The sequence below is a fragment of the Cyprinodon tularosa genome, unplaced genomic scaffold, assembly GCF_016077235.1.
Source record: "Cyprinodon tularosa strain WSP-4 unplaced genomic scaffold, ASM1607723v1 ctg66, whole genome shotgun sequence".
In the NCBI taxonomy this organism is placed as follows: Eukaryota; Metazoa; Chordata; class Actinopteri; order Cyprinodontiformes; family Cyprinodontidae; genus Cyprinodon; species Cyprinodon tularosa.
In genome coordinates this window covers 786,715-809,825 of record NW_024039407.1, presented here as the reverse complement: position 1 = coordinate 809,825, position 23,111 = coordinate 786,715, and the positions used below count along the sequence as shown (strand labels likewise).

General features: G+C 37.3%; 1 protein-coding gene across 1 annotated transcript; it reads left to right on the top strand.

Moving 5' to 3' along the window:
- The first annotated feature begins 7,704 nt into the window (after positions 1-7,704).
- ormdl2 (ORMDL sphingolipid biosynthesis regulator 2) lies at positions 7,705-19,762 on the top strand. Its single transcript, XM_038309442.1, has 4 exons — positions 7,705-7,861; positions 11,602-11,775; positions 16,017-16,168; positions 19,417-19,762. The coding sequence occupies exons 2-4, from the start codon at positions 11,602-11,604 to the stop codon at positions 19,550-19,552; spliced, it is 462 nt and encodes a 153-aa protein (XP_038165370.1). The 5' UTR covers positions 7,705-7,861; the 3' UTR covers positions 19,553-19,762.
- Positions 19,763-23,111: the final 3,349 nt, after the last annotated feature.

Genomic DNA, 23,111 nt, shown 5'->3' with positions numbered 1-23,111 from the left:
GAAATTCTAGGAACCACTAGTAAACCTGCAGATTTGGAGCAAAGTTATTTGTTTGGAACATAGAGAACAATCAGATCTCTGATATAAGATAGAGCTTGGTTATTTATGGCTTAATATGTGAGAAAGAGGATTTTAAATTCTATTCTGGATCAAAAAGGGTACCCTTTAACTTAATTTTGTTTACTTCTGATGGTAGAGATTCAATAAAGAACAGATTCAATGAAGTCCAGCACAATAACAATTTTTTTTAATTTTTGCAACATTTTGGGAATAAAAGGAAGACATTCTGGAAACCTGTTTCCTGATCAAGAATAACACCAATTTTTTTTTTTTTTTACAGCATTATTGGAGGCCAAATCAGTGCCATCCAGAAAAAGGGACTTACTAATCAGCTTCTGTGGTCCAAAGACAATAAATCCTGTCTGGTCATAGTTCAAAAAAAAAAAAAAAAAAAGGATAAATAATTTATATTTTCATGTCATTAAATCATGTCGGTAGTCTGTCTATCTAATGGGTTACAGAATTTAAAAACAAATATCAATGATTTATCAGTAGTATTCAATCCCATGGCCTCTTGTCTTCATTTAGGTTATATGAGGTGGACTTTTAGGTGTGCCTCAGTTTATTGTTGTGCCGTTTTCGTCTATAATCCATTTGTTGGAGGTGGATATTGCATACAGTGACCTTCACCACCTACTCTTTAGTGGCAACCATTAGTTATACCATAAATTTGCATTCACACAGCGCAGGCAGTGTTTTGGTCCCATTGTTGGTGGTGGGTATCGTATATTGTGACCTTCTCCTACTCTGAGTTGTTATTATTACTTATATCATACATTTGCATTTACACAGTTCTCAGCATTAATTTTTTAATGCAAAATAGCCTTTTGTTTAGAATTATTTAGAACAGTAAGACTTTTTTTTAAAAACAAAACCAATGACAACAGTCAAACTCAAAACTTTGCCATTATAGCAACTAAGTCGTTTATATTGAGAATTTGTAAATACACCAGTTTACAAACAAAAAACTTTAAGTAACCTATTCATTTTCTCAAAAGAGATTAAGCCAAAGATTTCAAAGTTACTCTACATATATGCATTGTAAAACTTAACTTCAGGGGGTTTTCTTTTTTTTGGCAAATGTTAAATCTGAAATAGAAGTGGGAATTTTTCCAGGATGCACCTGCGATTTGCCAAATGCTGGACAGAGAGGCACCAGATCCCAGCGACTCTCAAAGGATGAGGAGGTATAAACAATCAATGGATAGATAGAAAAGTCGAACAGTTCTTTTTTTTCTCGATATGGGGATAATGGATCTCGGTGGGGGCTGCTCAGTGGTGGAGTGTGTAGCACTGCCGCCATGCAGCAAGAAGGTTCAGGGTTCGATTTCCGGCCCTGGGTATTTCTGCATGGAGTTTGCATGTTCTCCCTGAGCCTGCCTGGGTTCTCTCTGGGTACTCTGGCTTCCTCCCACAGTCTAAAAACATGACTGTCAGGTTAATTGGCTTCTCCTAATTCTCCTTAGTTGTGAGTGTGTGCATGAATGGATGTTTGTCCTGTGTGTCTCTGTGTTGTCATGCGATGGACTGGCGACCTGTCCAGGGTGTACCCCGCCTCTCGCCCATAGACAGCTGGAGATAGGCACCAGCACCCCTCACAACCCCGCATGGGATAAGCGTGATGGAAAATGGATGGATCTCAGTGGTGTTTTTTTGTGGCTTCACGGCCTCAAAAATGGCTATCTGAACATTTACAGCCTGTTCTGCTTCTCATCTACCTCTAAACTTTCCTCGACCTGGGCTCACTTTTTGAGATCTTCTGCTGTACCTGCCGTTTCCCAGATTCTACAGTAATCAGGCACTGGAGTGACTGGGGAACGTCAATAATACAATGTATATTTACACAGGTTGTCTTCATCCTGATTAAAATTTGATGCTATTGCATCTATGACTACAAAGCAAAACATATGCACTGGGGTTTGTTATTTAGTTTTATAATTTAGAAAAAACATATGGTGATGTTTAGTCATTTTGATGTCATAGTTTAGTATTCCATCTGCTTTGTGTAATAAGAGAAACAAGCCCACAGCATCAACACCACCTGGTTAACATTTAACATGTTATCTGGTTTGAAAGTCTCATTTAGACTCCTTCTAATGTAATTCTTCTCGTAGGTGTCAAGCGGATTAATCTCCGTCTTCGCTGACCATTAAATATTTCCACACATGGCTTTTGTCTTGTCTACCTCAACAATGGCAAGTTCCAATAAAAGTTGAATGGGTCTTTTTTTGTCTTTCATTGTAAATACCCTCCCAGTCCAAAGATGTAAAAGTGACTTTAGTGTGAACAGTAACACGGTGATGTTTAACCAGTAGCCTCAAACCTGGGTGTATTTTGGATGATCCAGAACAACCTAACAAGCCTCTTAATTTATGAATGATAATTAGAGAGTTCTTCCAAAACAGGATAAATAGATCCTGTTTTGGAAGTAATTATCTTAACAGTTTCTTTTTCATTATTTATTTTATGAGTCAATCCAATCATTGCTGTGAAATATTTTCTTTTTATGTTGGGACAGAAACTCTAGAGCTGTAGTCAATTATTGCCCCTGACAAGAGGTTAACTTGACTAAATCAGATGTATTGGGAAGCCACCTTCAGACCGTTTCAGAGCAATAACTATAGTCGTGTCAAAAGAGTTTATTTATTTATTAAATAAGAATAAAAGAACAGGTGAGCGGCATGTGGTTATACACAACTTCAATGACTTTTGGAAGGGTAATATAACCATGAAATAAGGGTTATAACCATCAGTGTGAGTTTATGGCGTAATTTATGATCTCAGAATGCCTTTACAAAGTTCTCCCTGCGAAAACTTAAACAGTGACACATTGGAAATTCTCCAATGATGTGTTACTAAATGAAAACTATATTTTCTCTTACTCAAACTGTCTTTAGAATATTTAATTGTAAAATATATATATATATATATATCCAGCAATATTTTAACCCAACCCAGTGGTTGGTCAGAGGGGAGAATACAGACTGATCAGGAAGGAGCTGATTGATGACAACTGTTGACTGAATGCTTTGCTTACTTGAGAGATGAAGGACAGGTAGCATGGATCTGTAGGGGATTGATTAAGCGGGCTTTGCAGGCTACCCCAGAGGTCCAGGAGAATGTGAGTGATCTCTGAAAGTGTTGGTACTTGCAAGAGACATAGTGTTAGAGAGCGGGCAGACAGGTAATGAGGACTAAGATCTGCTGCACATAGGTGAGACCTTTTCAATGAAGATCACTGACGAACTGAGTTCACTGGTTCTCTGCAACTTTAAGAGATCAAATTAGAAGAGTTAAATACAGTCAAATTGATTCAAAGTTTTCTATCTAAGGAAAACTAGCTGATTGCATTGACTCATTAACTCGAAGGCAATCCCTCACAACAAGCATGCTTGTAGTGACAGTGGAGAGGAAAAACTCCCAGCAGAACCAGGCTCAGTGTGAGCGGCCATCTGCCGAGGGCAACTGGGGTTCAAGGAGACAGAAGCAGACATAAAAAAGAAGCAGAAGCCGCATTTACACTACCCTCTGAAAACCAGTCTGTGCCGAACGTGGATCAGTTAACAGTGTTGAGCTTTGTTCCTTAAGACCGTTTACACATCACGCTAGCATGGTTCCTCGCCTTCCAGTGACGATCTACGGTACTACTGCTCTCTAGAGGTAAACAAACATATCAACATGGCCGCGCCTGTAATATTCAGGAAATTTGAGGAGAGTCAGGCGAAGAAGGCAAACTTTGCTGAATTTACTTGACAGTGTCGGTGTTTGGGAAGTGGATACGACAAACGATAGTCTAATCAGGGCTTACAGACACAGGAAACAACGACAGACGTTTAGATTCATCACACTGCTAACCGGAATCATCACTGGAAATCATTTGCCACAGTAGGGAAGCTAGTATTTCATGAATTTCGTGAATTTCATGATTACGAAGGCTGGCTGCATGGGAGATGAAGCAGTCTGCTCATGTGCTCTTTGTTATCTGAGAACCGTGTCAGAACTAAACAGCGCTGAAACCTACTGATGAGCAAGTACCAGTTTAGCGCAGTTTGGTTGTGTTTGGTACACCATTTACACTCAACAGTTATCTCAGTTACCGATCTCGGGACGGTTTCAAAAGGGTAGTATAAATGGGGCTAGAGATACAAAAGGCAACTGTCAACCAGCTCCACAGTCCCCATCAAGTAAACACACAGCAGACAAGCTGCAAGCCAGCTCCCATGTCAGAGGATGAAGGAGAGCACATCCAGCCAGTCACAGTCAGAAAAACAAGACTACACTGGAAAATAGGCCAAGCTCCAACATCTATAAGCAAAGATGTTGATGGCAGCAGCACAGCTGATATTTCTCTCTAGGATGATGTCACAGCTAAACAGGAACAGACCAGATGAAGCTACTATGAGAAAAAGCAGAAAGAGCACAATGTTAGAGAGTGAACTAACAAATACTGCAGAGTTTGAGTCATCATCTTAATAAGATGTGCATATAAAATTATCAAAAGGGAGGCAAAACATTCTCTTGGTACTTGTTTTGAGGCAGAACCATAGCAAGTCTGCTCTTAGCTTCAACATGTACATCTTAAGTTGGAGCAAGCTATTTATGAAACTCAGAGAATTTAATTCATAAGGTATAGCTCACTCCTTTGTGAAAACAGTTCTATCAAAAAACAAATCCTCAACCAATGTACATTTCTAAAAACTTCAAAAAAGTGTATACTGTGTGACAGTTTTAAATGTACAGTCATGTTTTTTCTATTTTTGTTAAATAGGTAGGCTAAGGTCAAAGTGAGTATAGACCACATTCAAAAGCTCAACATTTCGGCATAGGAAAGTGTTATCCAGCTGTGATGACTACAGCTATTTGCACAACCACTGTTACTAAATGCAGCCCACAGGCTGCATCTAAAAAAGTAAACCAAAACTACAGTATGTTATGCAAGGAGGAAGCCATATTTTAATTCTACACAGAAATCTAGCTGGGTTCAAAGAAACAGAAGCTGGGTCCACATGACCTCATCTGATCTCCCAGAAACAGAACCAAGTGTTGTTTTTGTGTGTGTTGATGTGAAAGCTGGAAGTTAGGTGCTGTCAAAGATTTAAAAAAAATTATAAAGGCTTTTATCAGTAAAAAGGAGTGGGTGGAGTTATATTAGTAGTCACGTTACAATTGGTTCATATTTATAACAGCAGATTTTTTGTTGTCTGCATAAAAAATGTCAAACATCAATTAAAGCAGTCATTATATGTGTGAATACTGAATAACTGACTGATAAAAGTTTTAATTAAAAACATGTGTGTCCAATTAGATATAATTAGAAATGTCCAATCCCACCCTTTTCATAATAAACCCCACTCAAAACTCCAGTCAGTAACAGTAGAAGGAGACTAACATTGAGTCTGGCTGTGCTGTTTTCGTTGATGTTAATGTTGATGTTTCCACTGTTGCCACAAGATTTCTGCAAAAGCAGTTGCTGCAAAGTCAATAGCTCCCAAACTTCCTTATTCAATTTGTTGTTTTATGCTTGTTATTATTACATATTACCGGGAAACAATTTCCTCACTGTGGCGGTAACTGGATTTTTGCTTCTTTTTTTTTTTAAAGCAGATTCTTCTTGCACAGTCGGACCCTCCTCCATGTTCCTTTATTATAAACACAAACTTCTTTGTTGTCTTTGTTTCAATTTGAGGAATGAATTCCTGCATTGTTTTCTTCTGTGTCCAAATTGAAGCAACAAACCTCTGTTAATACTTACATCATCAAAAATGTTGTTTGATAATTATGCAAGATCCCTTTTTTATACTGTATTTCTGCTTTTCGGAGAAAAACAGGGAAAAAAAGCCAGCTGTTGTATGACCTAAGCCTATGATGTAATGTTATTAACATTAGGTTAGTGAAACATTATTGTTTATTTCACACTGATTTTTACATTTGATTCTAGGAATTAGAAAAGCAGTTTTGGGTTTTTTTTTAGCTGCAAGGTTTTTACAGTATACACTTAATGCTATAATCTTCACTTGTAATTTTATTGGAAGTTAGTATAGATTAGTTAAAATTAGGGCCTGCATTGCTAAAGGGTTGCAACGTAGGCACATTACAAATCTGATATTGATAGGAAAGACCTAAAAAAAAGACTATTTTTAAATGAAGATATAATTTGGCAGTTTATCACTTGCCATACAGAAGATGCAGCAACATGTTTATCAAGGTGCTCTCATCATATAAGACAAACTAATGTTTTGGGCCTTACTGAGTTATTTTTGTGGCTTATACACCAGGAAAATACACTATACACGGTGGGGGCAGCATCATGATGATGTTTAAGCAACTGGATGCATTAATGGGTGGGTCATGCTAAATACAGAGCTGCAAATAAATGGTCAAAACCAGAAAGAAATCAAGTTGATAAATGTCTGCATGACGCTCCCTAGCCAATCTAAATTAAGCGTGGGTCATTTGACGAGAAAGAAGGTAGGACATTCCTCTAAAGATTACATAAAATATTTCCATGCTTTTACACAAAAAAACAGGCTTCAAATTGGTAAACATCTAACCACCAGAATTGAAAAAGACTCTTATATAGGTCTCAAAACTTATCAGAATAACTAAGTAAAAGTCCAGCTGCCTCCTATTTAACCCTTTAAAACCAAGTTTATCAAATCTGCAACATCAGTGTGATAATTCTTGAGTTGAAAACCCAGACCTACACTAACAGATACACAAAGTGACCAGAACATCTATAAAAGATTATACAGAAATGCCTACTGAATGACAAATGATGCAAATAATGGATCCAAATGTAATTACTACCAAATGCATTTTTTTTTTTTTTAAAGAAAGTTCAATCCATCCATCTTCTTACTCTTATCCGGTGTCGGGTCGCAGGGGTAGAGGCTTCAGTATGGAGGCCCAGACGTCCCTATCACCAGCCACTTGGGCCAGCTCCTCCGGGGGAACCCCAAGGTGCTCCCAGGCCAGCCAAGAAACATATTCCTTCCTGGGTCTCCCTCTGGTGGGATATGCCTGGAGGCATCCTAATCAGATGCCCGAGCAGTCTCAACTGGCTCCTCTCAATGTGGCTCTTGGGAGAAAGTTCAATGCCAATTCTAATAAAAACAATTTCATGAAAGTTATTTAATGGTCCAGCTTTAAAGGGTTAAGCCTGTTATTTGGTTTCTATTATCCAGACAACAGAATTTGCACAAGTAGACTATTTCTGGTTGAATTATACCAAATTAAAATCCTAATACAATACAACCAAGTATGTGTTTATTTAGGGACCAGGCATGAAAAAGTTTAAATGTATAGGTTTTTGCAATAAAAAAGTATGTCTGCTGTTATACTGAACTGTTGCATTTTAATTTAACCTGATTTAACCAACTTAAAATTGGCATATTTTTTTATGCAGAAGTACATTTCACAGTGAAATGCAACCTAAAGCGTTAAATATGGTTTACTTAAATAACTAATTTTTTTTTTTTTATTAATAGAGAGAAAAGGAACTGATGAAGCAGAAGGGAGGTCCCTGAAAGCAGCACCACGCACTAACCCCTTATGTCCTGCTGGGAATTTAGTTATGTAAAATAATTTGTTGTTCCCATCGGGATTAATCCGGAAACATGCATAGTTAATTGCTGCAACCTTTGTTTCTGTTCCTGGCCCGTCGACCTCCTAACCTGCTTCCTGAGAGCCTTTCAGGAACTCAGCTGCAGAAGATCCAACCCAGGCCAAACAGGCGGGGCGGGGCGGGGTTAATGAAAGAAAAAAAAAGATATTTCCTGGTAACCTACGACAACACAGAAAGGTAAAGCTAGCTTCGGTTAAATGTGACGTTTTCAAACCTCTAAATGTAGAGTGGCACATTAAAATAACTCCTTGTAATTCGCAGTAACTCAGCTCAGTTTAAATGTAAAGTTTGCCACTGCTGGCTTTGGTTCACACAAGTTTGTCGAAACCGCTGGGAAACCTGTAGATAACAGCCTCTGAACGTTAACTCAAGTTATATCATTGCCTAAAAGCTCAAAATTTAAAAATAAGTAGTTAAAATGTGAGTAGCTATTAAGGTTTACTGTAGAACAGTTAACTTTTTGTAGTTATTTAATGCGGTTGGTGGCTAGCGGATAAAAGCTGCGGCTAAAAATGTTAGCTTTGGATGCGCTTGTTTTCCTTTCAGACAACGTCTCGAATGGGCGGGGTTGTATCAATAAGACTGCCGTAAGAAATAAAAGCCTAACAATATTAAATGGAATTTACACACTGACTTTTATGCTTTTTAATTAAATAAACACGTCATTCATTTCAGTTATGTACATCAAAAATAATAATAGATCAATGTACGTTCTTTATATATCAGTAAACGGATGCTTGTGGTTAAAAGCTAAAAACAAGTCTTTTTTTCATCAGATTATTTATTGTTCTATAAATCTAATACTTTTTTTCAGTACAGAAATGTTAGCCTACTGAAAGTATCACCATGCATTTTATATAATACATAAAAAAATGGGGTGGGGTTGCTATGAAAGCTATCTTCAGCTTGTTTGCATTGTTAGGTCTGGTGTCTTTTATTTTCCTCTAAACAATACTCCATATATTTTTACAATGAGGTTTAGTTTGCCGGCCGGCGTGTCAAAAACGGGTCATTAAAGCAACAACTGATTCCTTTACAGGTGCTGGTCATAAAATTAGAATATCATGAAAAAGTAGATTGATTTCAGTAATTCCATTTAAAAAGTGAAACTTGTATATTATATTCATACATTACATACAAACTCATATATTTCAGATGTTTATTTTGTTTAATTTTGATGATTACAAATGACAACAAATGAAAATCTCAAATTCATCATATCAGAAAATTAGAATATTGTGAAAAGGTTCAAAATTGATGGCCCCTGGTGCCACACTCTAATCAGCTAATTAACTCAAACCACCTGCAAAAGCCTTTAAATGGTCTTTCAGTCTAGTTCTATAGGCTACACAATCATGGGGAAGACTGCTGACTTGACAGTTGTCCAAAAGACGACCATCGACACCTTGCACAAGGAGGGCAAGACACAAAAGGTCATCGCTAAAGAGGCTGGCTGTTCACAGAGCTCAGTGTCCAAGCACATTAATAGAGAGGCGAAGGGAAGGAAAAGATGTGGTCGAAAAAAGTGTACAAGCAAGAGAGATAACCGCACCCTGGAGAGGATTGTGAAACAAAACCCATTCAAAAATGTTGGGGAGATTCACAAAGAGTGGACTGCAGCTGGAGTGAGTGCTTCAAGAACCACCACACACAGACGTATGAAAGACATGGGTTTCTGCTGTCGCATTCCTTGTGTCAAGCCACTCTTGAACCACAGACAGCGTCAGAAGCGTCTTGCCTGGGCTAAAGAGAAACAGGACTGGACTGCTGGTGAGTGGTCCAAAGTCATGTTCTCTGATGAAAGTAAATTTTGCATTTCCTTTGGAAATCAAGGTCCCAGAGTCTGGAGGAAAAGAAGAGAGGCACTTCATCCACGTTGCTTGAAGTCCAGTGTAAAGTTTCCACAGTCAGTGATGGTTTGGGGTGCCATGTCATCTGCTGGTGTTGGTCCATTGTGTTTTCTGAGGTCCAGGGTCAACGCAGCCACATACCAGGAAGTTTTAGAGCACTTCATGCTTCCTGCAGCTGACCAACTTTTTGGAGATGCAGATTTCATTTTCCAACAGGACTTGGCACCTGCACACAGTGCCAAAGCTACCAGTACCTGGTTGAAGGACCATGGTATCCCTGTTCTTAATTGGCCAGCAAACTCTCCTGACCTTAACCCCATAGAAAATCTATGGGGTATTGTGAAGAAGAAGATGCAATACACCAGACCCAACAATTCAGAAGAGCTAAAAGCCACTATTAGAGCAACCTGGGCTATCATAACACCTGAGCAGTGCCACAGACTGATCGACTCCATGCCACGCCGCATTGCTGCAGTAATACAGGCCAAAGGAGGCCCAACTAAATACTGAGTGCTGTACATGCTCATACTTTTCATGTTCATACTTTTCAGTTGGCCAACATTTCTATAAATCCTTTGTTTTTATTGGTCTTCAGTAATATTCTAATTTTCTGATATGATGAATTTGAGATTTTCATTTGTTGTCATTTGTAATCATCAAAATTAAACAAAATAAACATCTGAAATATATGAGTTTGTATGTAATGTATGAATATAATATACAAGTTTCACTTTTTAAATGGAATTACTGAAATCAATCTACTTTTTCATGATATTCTAATTTTATGACCAGCACCTGTATAGTCTGCTCATGTGTCAAATGCTGGTGGAAAATAAAAACAGCACCACCTTAAAAAATCCCCAGCATAAAGTTCTATGTTGACAATTGACTCCATAAATCAGTAGATCATCACAAATCCTTTAAATGATTCTGGTATTCCTGTTTTTTGAGCACCTTCTAAGGCCATCCTTTTTCCTTCCACTTAACTTTCCATAGTTATGCATGGTTACATTGATGTGGACTGCCAGCAATACCTTGGGACTGGTAACACAGCTGTCAAGTCAGCAGTGTTTCAAAATTGTATAAACTCTAGCATCTCCATAATGTTACATCTTCTTTACTAAAAATCTTTTTTTATCAGTGTTGTGGTGTATTCAATTTTTTCATTAATGAAATATTTTTTATGAGTTCTAAGCCATAACCTTTGATAAACATAATTCTGTGTGTAATAATTTTATAAATAAATCTAATAAAGTAAATTTCTGTCATATTTTAATATATATTTATTACACATTTAAAAAAAACAAAAACAAGATAATAAACTGGTGAGATGTATATTTCTAATTTATGTTGTATTAGTTGTAGTAGATACTTTTAAATTGGGCTGTATTGCTTTTAATGGTATTTTGCCCACATGCGAAATGAATCTGATCTTTTCATGGCTGTCTGAACAACAGAGATCTGATTTTTTCCAATCTGACCCAGGCCATTTGGCTATGTGGTCCTGGATCCGATACGAATCTGATCTTTTCAAATGCGACCTGTGTCTGAACAGCCAGGTCCGGACCTGAACGCCATTAGTAATCGACATAAGTCACTATTCTGGTTCTTGCTACACAGAAGCAGCAAGAAAAACAGACACCATGGTGGACAATGATGCAGAGAGCAGTATTTTTTTAAACCATCTTGAAAAGATTGAGGTTTGCACAACATCCATGTTTACCTCCGTAAACACGAAGCACACTGGCTTATGACGTCATTGCGTCCTCTACTGCGCATGCGGGACACTTAAGCTGTATGAATGCAGTTCACACAGGAGATAACATACGAAGCGCATATATTTGGAAATGTGAATGGCGAACCTTAGATTAATAGACAACATATGGATGGACCGATGGGGTGAATTGAGTACTATAAGACTTGAATTGATTGCCCCTATCTTAACATGACTGTTAGAACTGGCTGCAGGAGTCTAGTTAGATACAGAGATATATGAAGATATAAAGTTTTAACAGTTTTTCTTCAATCTGCAGAGCTTGTGAATCGTTTCATGTCCTTCCCTCCTAGATGAATGTTGGCGTAGCTCACAGTGAGGTGAACCCAAACACGCGGGTGATGAACAGCAGAGGAATATGGCTCACCTATCTTCTGCTGACCGTGGTGCTGCACATTGTCCTGCTCAGCATTCCTTTCCTATCCGTGCCGCTCGTCTGGACCCTCACCAATGTCATCCACAACCTGGTCAGTGTGAAAGTTGCTGACACCTGAACACACACGTTTAGTTTTATTTGCCAGGTTTTTCACAGCTAATGTAATCCGTTCATCTTTTGATCAGAGATGGACGAACATCGCTTCCAAACTATTGCAGTAATAGTTGTAGTCTGATGGAGTGAATTTTGTTCTATTAATGTTGGGTTCAAAAGTGAGTGCAAAATCTCAGCACTCCTAAAAGCCCAGGTGTGAATGAAGAGGGTGTAGCTGAAAACATGTCCACAGATTTAAAAATACGTTCCCATACGCTGTATTGGATTTATGATATTTTCTAATGATGATCATACTGGTCAGAATGTGACATAAATACTTGACGGAGAGCAAAACATTGTGCGGGAACTGTTTAGGAACTCTATTCGGTTACTGTAAAGAGTTCAATTCTGAAAACACCACATTTTGTAAATGGAAATAAAAAATAAATGAATTACAAAATATTAAATTTCTCAATTAAAGAGGTTTTCTATAATAACTTTGCCATTTTCTTAGATTTAATTTTTTCTCAATTTCTTTGTTATAATTTATTTTTTTGTATTTTTATGTTTCTTTTTTCCAGATTTTTTTTATTAAATAAATGTAACTCTTTGTTAATTGTGTTTTACAGATAATATTCTCTTGACTTTAATCAGGTATAAATGCTCGCCCTTGAGCAATAAAATAGATTTTTTTATCGCCCATGCAGACGAATAGAAATGCTCTTTCTCTCCTCATTCTAAAGGAACACCCCAAGAGGCGAAAACAATCTGATTTGTAAAAACACAATAAAAAAAAAACTCAAATTTAAAAAAAGTTATTTAAAAATATTAAATAAATAAAAAATATTAGACAGTAAAGTTATTCTCAATAGCTTTTTTGATTAATACGTTTTTTAAAGATTAATTTTAGAATTGCATTTTTTTTCCAAATGTTCTTTTACAAAATACATTCTTTGCTTGCAGCAATAACGAAACAAAATTCACTCCATATAACCTTACCTGCGTGTCTGGAGCTTCTTTGACAAAGTTCAGTCTTTATGATAAACCTTTTGACATATTTTCCTTCTGCAACCACAAACTTTATTGTGTTTCATTTGGATTTCTGTGGAAGAAATCAGAATAAAAAACCAAACATAATATCTAAAAGTGCGGCGTCTCAGCACTTTGCAGGAACCTGATGTTTTGTGATGTTATGGGATGATGATGGTGTTTTAAAGTTGTAGTAAAGTGTAAGTTTAACTTAAGAATGAGCCTTGAAGTTTGATGTTACCTGGCCAGAGCACCATATCTTATGGTGACAGACGGCAAAAAATATTCTTTTATGAAGCGCTTTCTTTTTATCCATGTTTTCCTGAAGAGAAGAGCCACTTTCAATAGCTGTCCTGTTGACAGTTTTGCACCTGCAGCTCCAGCACAGTTACTATCTGATTGATCCTACCTTGCAGGTTTAAGAGACGACTTTTTCTGAGTAGCTTTGTGGGTCTGTGACACCCTTTTGATTTCAGAGGATGGACTGATGAGCGCTTTTGGTCTTCTTGAACAGGCATAGAACATAAAGTAGCTTGATTTATACTGAGATCAGTTTAACTACAGGTGCTCTCTAGACACTGTGTGACTTCTAACTGCAGATTTTATGGGTGACAAAGACGACCACATATGACTTAATCCCAGACCTAGTTTTATTTAAAAAGATAGTGACCTCCATTTAACCATTTTCCTCGAGCAAGATAGAATAGAATATCCTTTTCATTTTCCCACAATAGGGACATTCTGGTGTTTACGGCAGCAAAAAGGTTACAGAAAAAAATGGTCACACAAATGTGGACTTCAGAAAGATGTATAAGGATAACATACTAGTGAAGAGTTAAAATATAAACTATAAAATACTTTACTTTAAAGTGTATTAAAAATATAAAACTGTGCATAGCTGTATATTAATAAATAATCAATATACAGCTATGGACATTTTTACTGTAATGGATATTTGAAAATAGCAGCAACATCTGAGATGTGCAAAAATAACAGCAGCGTGTTATCTAACTGACTAAGAAAGAAGAAATTGTGCAAAATTAGCCTGAATGTTGCAACTTATTGAGGTTGTTGGGAACAGTGGTGGTTATAAAGTCTTACAGCTGCTGGGAGGAAGGATCTATGATAACGCTCCCTGGTGTATTTAGGGTGCAGCAGTCTGTTACTGAAGGAGCTCTCTAGTTCTGCATCAGCTTCATGCATGGGGTGGGAAACGTTATCCAACAGTGATGTTAATTTAGTTAGGATCCTTTTGTTTCCCGTTTCCTGCACCGAGTCCAGAGGGCATCCATAGAGCTGTCCTGCCTGATCAGCTTATCCCTCAGATACTGAGGTTTTAGGTCGTTACTTGGAAAAATATGAAACCGAATAGTTTTCCAAGCACTTTGTGTTTGTGTTTATAGTTATAAATGTTTTTTTTTTTATGTTAGTCTTGTTGCTGACAAGAAAATCCGACAACTTGTTGGATTTTCTAATTTTACTTGTGTTTTCTCAAGTCAGTATTTGTTGTAGGTGTTTCCCTGCTGCTTCTGGTATTTCACATACATTCACACCAGAAGCCAACACATAGTGGGGAACCAGCAACCCTTTAGCCTCCAAACATAACATAACAAAAAAAAAAAGTTTTCATAGATGATCTAAGCTAGTATTACTGAGAGGTGTTAGAGGAGTTTGTACAAAGAGTTTTTACGTTCAGCAAATCATCAAGATTTTACATTTTATTTTGTATTTATTTTCTTCTTTGATGATGAAGGAAAAAAATCATTTCAATCTACTTTCTAACCCCCCTTACCACCACCATTTACAAAATATAACTTTGAAGATTTTTTTATTTTTGTAAAAAAAAAAAGAAAAAAAAAACTGGGAAAAAAAAGCAGAAAATTTGTACAACCGTTCACTTCCCTGTAAATAACTTCATAGCCAACATTTTGCCTTTAGGAGATAGACAATTGTTAATCAATGTGCAGCACTTAGTACCAAGCTCACACTGAGCCTGCTTCTGCTGGAGGTTTCTTCCTGTTAAAAGGGAGTTTTCCTCTCCACTGTCGCTACAAGCATGCTTGGCGTGATGGAGTGCCTTCAAGTCAATGAGTCGATGCAGTCAGCTGGTTTTCCTAGAAAACTTTGAACCAGTCTGACTGTATGATCTGGTTGAACTGTCTCTGCAAAGTGCCTTGAGATCGCTATTGATGAATGGATTGAAATTGTTTACCAGATTTATGTGATGGAAAGGATCTGTTTTTCCCTCCAATTAGAAAAAAAAAAGTTTTATAAGATTTGGTCCAAACGGACTGAGTACGTGAAATCAATTAGATCCGACTTCATTTGATTGTCATTCTGAAATATGTCTTGCCCTCTGTCTTTGTGGTTTTTATTACTTGAGGTGGTGCAATCCCCATTACTGTTTAATTCTGTTCATTTTTTGTTATCTTTACAACTAAGTTAGTGATATTCTGTTAAAAAAAACAGAAAGGCAACATGGACAAAATCACTTGGACTTTCTGCCTATATCTTTAGTTATAATCTTGAATGCATGAAGCTGTGATTACTGACGTAATGGAAATCTGTCTTTCTAAATAAAAAATTAAAAAAAAAAAAAAAAGTGCCTTGAGATGACATGTATTGTAAATTAGCGCATTTACAATTACAGATCTGAATGCAACACATGGGTAAACAGTTAGTGGGTAGAATACCTTTTGATATTTAACACAACATACAGGATAATGCACAGCAGCATCTACTCTCTGCTCAGGGATGTTACTGTGCACAGGAGAGTCCTTTTGAGGCAGGAAATTTCTGGCACTTTTCACTTTGCCAGCAGGTGAGAACAATCCAAATCAGCCTCTCTGGCTTCCTTAGTTCACATTCTGCTGATAAAAAGTAAGCTGTGTAAAGAGATCAGGTGTAATCTGGAGTCTGTAAAACATGCCTGCTGACATGGAGATGGCACTCGCATAAAAACAGTTGGAGCTTAAACAGCACTCTGCTCTACATAGTACTCTCCATGGATTGCATGCTCTGCATGTTCGGCGTTAATTATAGGGTTGGTCTTAAGTAAACAATGAGAAAATTCCAGCTTTTGTATTCATTCAATAGAAGTTATCTAGCTGCTCTGTGATAGGGTGGTAGAACCGACAATTTGTGGATCTTTGTTTTGAAATAAAATTATGCTTTTGATGGATGCTTACTTAGCTGTGCTCTTTTCTACAGGCAATGTACCTGTTTCTACACACAGTGAAGGGCACCCCCTTTGAAACCCCAGACCAAGGAAAAGCTCGTCTACTCACACACTGGGAACAGATGGACTATGGTGTCCAGTTCACTTCTTCACGCAAGTTCCTCACCATCTCGCCGATTGTTCTGTGAGTATAGTTGCTGCTAAAATGCAAACGGTGTCAGTTGTGCCGCATGATGTTTCACTTTCATTTTGACGAGCCAATCAAACCTGCTGGTAAATTTATAAATTGTTTCCTTGAATGGTTTTATACCAAAGAACAGCCATTGTGCTGACTGATTGGAATATTCAGATCATATTAAAGTGGGGGAAAATTTTGGGGAAAACCAGGAGCAGGGAGCCTAAAGATCCTCCCAGCACCTTGGTGAAGTAGGAGATTCTACAGCCAATAAGAAGCAGAGTTAAGAGATATTTGTTTTAAATTAAAATGTGTTGCTCCGGAATCAGTCACACAAATCTGCACAATTACTGACATTTTGGCAAAAATATGTAAAGAAAACTTTGAAGAATTAAGCTTTTAATGCAGAACTACAATGTTTTTCTCTCAGCCATCTATTTGTTTCACCATTATAGTTGTATTGGTGACTAAAAAGGAGAGTAAAGATCAAATGAAATAATTCAGTCTGTTGGAAAAGTTACTCAGTTCAATTTAGTTTCTTTGTATAGAGCCAATTCACAACACATGTAATCTCAAGGCACTTTACAGAGATAATTAATTCAGATCAAGCAGTCAGATTGGTTCAAAGTTTTCTATCTAAGAAAAACCAGTTGATCGCATCGACTCATTGACTCAAAGACAATCCCTCACACCAAGCATGCTTGTAGCGACAGTGGAGAGGAAAACTCCCTTTTTAAAAGGAAGAAACCTCGAGCAGAAGCAGGCTTAGTGTGAGCGGCCATCTGCCTAGGCCGACTGGGGTTCAAGGAGATGGAGGCACTTAAACTAAGAAATAAAATCTTAAACTCCTAAAATTTTGGTTTTGTCATGATAGTAAAACATTTGGATGGAGGCCTGAAAGCTGCAGAGATTTTCTTATACTGTTGTATATATTTGTAAATTTGCTCTAAAAGCCTGTTTGCTGAACAGGTTAAATCTTCATCCTCAGCACTTTTGATGCTAATAGCTTTCTCAACAACCCTCCACAGCTGCTAAACGTATAACACTAATACGTATGACACTATTAATAATCATACCTTCCTCATTGGTTTGCTGGATAGCACTCAGTCTTTTCCAAAACGTTCAACCAGGTTGGACCAGACTGAGGGCCAGTGTTTGCCCAGACATCCCTCGCCTCAGACAACTTCCCATTTCAGCCACTTGTATTTGGGATCTCATTCTTTCAGATTTAATGACCATAGGTCAGTGGTTCCCAACTCTGGTCCTCAGGGACCCCTGCCCTCCATGTTTTAAATAAGTCGTTGTTCCAGCACTACTGAGTGAAATGATGGCTCCTCCTCTGCAAACAAGTAATGCAGAAACCTGTCAATCATTATTTATTTTCGGTTGTGATGCAACAAGAAAACAGCTAAAACATCCAGGGCAGGGGTCCCTGAGGAACAGGGTTGGAATGACTTCCATAGGGGAAGGTAGGAACATAGACTGACTGGTAAATCAAGAGATTTGCTTTTCACTTCCATTCTGTCTTCAACAGACTGGGAAAGCATCTGCAGACCCCCTTGAGCTCTTGGCAGCACCTAGAAATTGTTTTAAGAACAGACTTTCAACAGAGGGCCTGTGGGATCCCCCTTTAGATAGGATCACAACATTTAACTACATCTATAACACATGATCCTAAAATATGGGAAAATACATCCAAGTGTCAATTTCCTGCTCACTAAAGGAAAAAAATGAATACACATCCTGTCCTGTAGAACACATTGGGCGTTTGGGTAATCTATCCCATGTGGGCAGCTCTAGGTTTGTTTTTACACCTGGCATTCAGACGCCCCCCCACAGGTGTGCTGAGTTACCTGCTCTATGCAAACTAGCAGACTCTACGTCACAGACTAAACAGAAGCAGCAGAAAGGATGTCAGAGAGACACTTTTGGTGTCTGTAAAATCAGGAACACATTTCACAACTAATCTTTCTTTAAAATATGTGCATTCAAAGCTCAGCTCAGTTATCGAACCAAATCTGTAAGGAAAATTGCTTAAAGTGAATAATAATGAGAATAACGGTACCTGTTTGATTCATAATTAAATTAGCTTTTAAGTTAAGTAAATTAAAAGATGGTGCAAATGTTTTTATGGTTTTATTTCTTTATTTACCCAAATGAAAACCCCAATGAGACAGAGTTCTTATTTGTAAGGAGGGACATAGGCAGAAATCTGCAGCACACAACAGTTAAAAAGAAAATGCAATAAAAAAATATAAAGAAAATAAAGCAAAGAACTAAAAAAGCTGCTTACTTATAAGAATGGTTTGGAATATTATGAAATAAAGAGTTCAGACTGGAGATGATTTCAGAATGCTAAATGCCTGTTTTTGTTTGAGCTCATGGAAAAAATTAAAAAGGAAATGGAGCAAAAACAGTAGGCAGTGGTACATTTTTGTAGCATTAAAGTATAAAGCAGCCTAGAAAAGAATAGTTTTATAAATGCAAGTCATCAGAGGAGTCCGACCAGCTTTTGGTATAGAGATGCACGAGACGTCTGCAGCCTGATGATGCAGTATTCAGTGACTGAAGGCATTTAGCCGTAATCTAGCAGATCCAAAGAGGTAGCTGTGACCATATTTTGTTGCTAGAAAGGGAAATGAGATCCATTTCAGCACTTATAAAAAGGAGAGCTCCTAAACCCAAATATAAAAACTACGTTTTAATAAGTCGCAGCAAACTCAAAAGTAATAAATGGAGACAGCCTTCAGAAATTGAATAATACAATGGCTTTCATTTTCCACATTCAAAAGCAATTTAATCGTTTGTAAACACCTGTGGTAGTAAAGAAGAGCAGCAATAGATTAGCAAGTCATCTGCATAAAAATGACATTTGAGGCATTTGAGAAAATTGCAACATATATGATGTATATCAATAGAAAATGAAAAAAATTAAGCAAATGCTATTTTCTTTAGGTTAAAACTTGATCTTTTAGCTGGATTTCATTGGATGGACCATAAGAGAGAAGTAAAAAACTTTTAAGTTAAAAGGATACCAAATAAAAATCCATCACATATAAGGCGCATTTTATACTAAGCCCTGTTATACATTTTTATTAGCAAATCTGTGCCAAATTTAGTTGTAACTGCAAAGACTTGACAAAGTGATCTGCTTATAAGCAGGGACCCAGACAATAAAAATGCATTTTTTGTAAACTTGTACATGAGCTAATTCTAGTTCCAAACCATTTAATGCTGATGCTTTTTTCTCTTCACAGGTACATTCTGGCCAGTTTCTACACAAAATACGATGCAACGCATTTTTTAATCAACACGTGCTCTCTGCTGACTGTCCTCATCCCAAAGCTGCCCCAGCTTCACGGAGTACGGATATTTGGCATCAACAAGTACTGATGCACCGTTAAAAAAAAGAAAGAAAAACTGGGACTTTATCCACAAAAACTGGACTTGAAGTTCTCGGCTCCTGCTGAACTGTTTTTGTTTTTTGAGTAAAAGGTTGAAGGAGAGGAAAAAAAACAGCTGGGAGGACTCTGAAGGTCACAGCCTGAAAAATCTGAATGCACTGTTTCTTCAAAGTAAATATGTTCTGATAGTAAAATAAGATCTATTGCTTGTGTTTTTGAAGGTTTAAACTGCACCAGTTTAAGTTGGTGATGTTTAATTTTTTTCTTTTTTTTTTTATTGTTGCACCGGCTGCAATTATAAAAAGCAAAGTTTGTTGCCGTAATTATAAATGAATCGGTTCCTTTTCTACTCAATCCAGTATGCAATCATACGCCTACAATAAACTCTTATTACAATACACAGAAATAAAACCACATGCTTATCATTTTAGAAGAAAAATGCTCCCTCTAAAAACAGGACTGCCCATCTTTTAGAGTCCACTTGGTCCAGGTAAACAAGTTTGTCTGGATGTTCAAAGCAATCCACTGGACCCACGTAGGTCAGCTTGTAACTCTGGGGAAGTCCAGACACTTTACATGAGGGGGCTGTCACAGAGTACTCCAATTGCTCGTATATCTGAGGGATTCCCCCCCTTCTGTATTCGATAGTCATGTTTGCATTGGAGCCAGGGTTTCCCTGTTTGAAATGCGCGTTTCGGGGAAGTAGTTCAAAGGAAATACAGCGCTGCGTAAATGTTGACTATGTCAAGTTTAGCCTGGGAAATACATGCAAATAACGCTCGCTGTATCAGCTGTTTTCAACCTGTGGAGTAATCACGTGTTTTCATTTGGAGCGGCGTTATTGGGTTGTTCCTGCGTGGACATCCAATAGACACGCACGGAACGTAAAGAAACCAAAGGTGGGATTCTCCTCGCAGTTGGATGGAAATCTCACGTCATCCCCAAAAAGTCAGATCAGAGTCACTGAAACTAGAGGGGGAGAGTCAAAGAGAAAGGATAAATATGAGGTTTTCCTTTTCTTTTCAAATATATCGAGTGCTGCTTGATGAAAGATATGATCTGGAAATTTGTTTTGCTTTTTTTATTATTGGTTCTGTTTCTGCTTTAAGCGTTCTAACAGTCATGCTGACATGCACCTATTTTTTTTAGATTAAAAAGATTGCGATGACAGTCATTTTTCTGTTAACGTTCTGAATCAAAGTTACACAGAAAGATAAAGATGTCCCAAATTATTAATACGTATTAAAAAGGTCAGAAGCCTCGATTGAAATCTTTTCATGCAACTTTTTTTTTAAATTAGGGTAAAATGATAAAAATCTTCAACCAATACTGGGAAATCAACACTCATCCCCTCCAATTGCTCTCAATATCTGATAACTTTTGATAAATTTCCAGTAAGCAGCACATAACTTAAAGCTTACATGACTAATTTATTTGTAGCTCTGATGCTTTTTGAATTCTCCGTCTCATTCAGCGTGTTATGACAATGCACTATTTATTCATGGAACACTGGAAATAAAAACAAGAACTGGATGCCCATGGTTGCATTTATTTTGGTGTTCTAATTAAAATTCCTCAGACTTAAATCACCTTCATACAGTACAGTACAAAACGCAGAGTATCAAAATACTAGAAAATACAATTATACAGGATCTTAAAATCAGAAAATTAAAATAAATGGATTTATACCTACAGGAACAATTTTTCTTTTTAATCAAATTTTCCCAAATCTGCAAAGGAGATACATCCAGAAGGAAATAATTTAAAGGGTGGTCCTGTTTCACCAGTATTTGCTTTACGCTCAGAATTGAACAAGACTTGTGAAGGTGATTGAGGTCCCTAAGGTTTATTTTAGCAGACGGTTTTAAAAGTGAGAACAGACTTAGTAAAAAAGAACAGAGTGTATGCATAGAAGGGGAATTCACATTAAAACAAAACTTTCAATAAAAATATCCACCAGCTGGTTTTAGCCATTTTTTTTAGTCATCAATTGTTGTTCCAAGGTCTTTGTAATCACTTGAAATTTGTTGTGGTTACATTTTGTTCCTCATGAGGTCCATAACCTTTAATTTTGTTTTCGAGACGTCAGTCTTTAAATGTAAGATCTGACACCAGTCAGATAACTCCCCAATGAAAGTGAAATATGTTGCTCAGGTTGACTGTGACAGGTATCAGTGTACAAGATAAAAAGGAAAAGTTACAAAACACACCTGGGGAGGCCCAGTGGTGGGAAAAGAAGAAACAAAGGCATACAAAAGGACCAAATTTACCTTCATCTGTTGATAAGCTAATTGTTAAGAAGTTATTAAGCCAACAAATCAGACCAGAAATAGAATTGAAGTAGTTAGCTTCTCTGCTAGAATTTGACAAATGTTTGTATGTCTGTATGTGACTTAAAGTCTCAGATAAAAACATACTGTCATTCTCTGATGTGCTTAAAATAGACTGTGATTTTATTATACTAAGGCTGAACCTTGACCGCCTTCCTTTGCTTGCTAACAATAAGCCTTTGGAATAACTCTGGTCGAATATTTGACAAATCTTCTTGGCAGATTTGGTAGAGTTCATTTAAAATGGATGGTTCCTTAAAGGATAGCGCACCAACTACAAACTGTTTCCTTTAAATTCAGGTCTAGGGTTTTAAAGTTAATGGAGTCCTTTCTCCATCACAAAAACCCTTTTTATGTAAAGGATTAATGTCAAGTAGCTGCAGTCAGGCAAACTTGGTGATTATAAATCACTAAACAATCATGCACCAGAACCTCCAGATGGACTCAGCCAACGTCATGCTTGGGGGAGTGTTGGCTTAGTGGTTAGAGCAGTGTGCCTGTGCTCTGAGAGGGTTGCAAGTACCTGGTTTCATCCCCACAGCCTACACCACTCCCCGGGCACACTTCTATGCTTGTCAGTTAGTAGATTTCTAAGGGTTGAAAGCTTTATCTGGACTCTTCCAAATTCAATTAAAAAATAATTGATCATTTCCCAAAGGGGAATTGAATTATATACATCTGTTTATATTCAAACATCACCTGGTCTATCTATGAAGCTTCCCCCGTTAGTTTATATGCAGCTGCAAATTTCAGTTAATCTCAGATGAGCAGTAGCCGCGTTATAGGTTTCATCCTGTGAGCCCATGGTGGCCTGGGAGGCCGGCAGTCCAGCCGCCTCGAGAAAATACCCGGTATGTTTGGTTCTGATGAATGCTACCGTTTTATTTCACCTTAGGGTGACACCTTGGGTTGGATGATTGAAGCTTGTGCAGCAGATATGCATGAGAATAGGACAAACATCCCAAACACAGACAACCTTCATGTTGAAAATTTGTGAACTAGCCTTTAAATTCAGACATAGGTCTGACTTTAATAACTTTAATAGATTTGAAAGTATCTATTTCTAACAAAAAAGAAGGAAAAATACTTGTTTATGTTCAATAAAGTGAAGGATTTAATTTGTGAAAACCCTTTTATCAAAAGTTTAGGGAGAGTTTAAAAATACATCTAGCATTGTATACATCTAGCATTTTGATAGCAGCTGAAATAAATTAAATA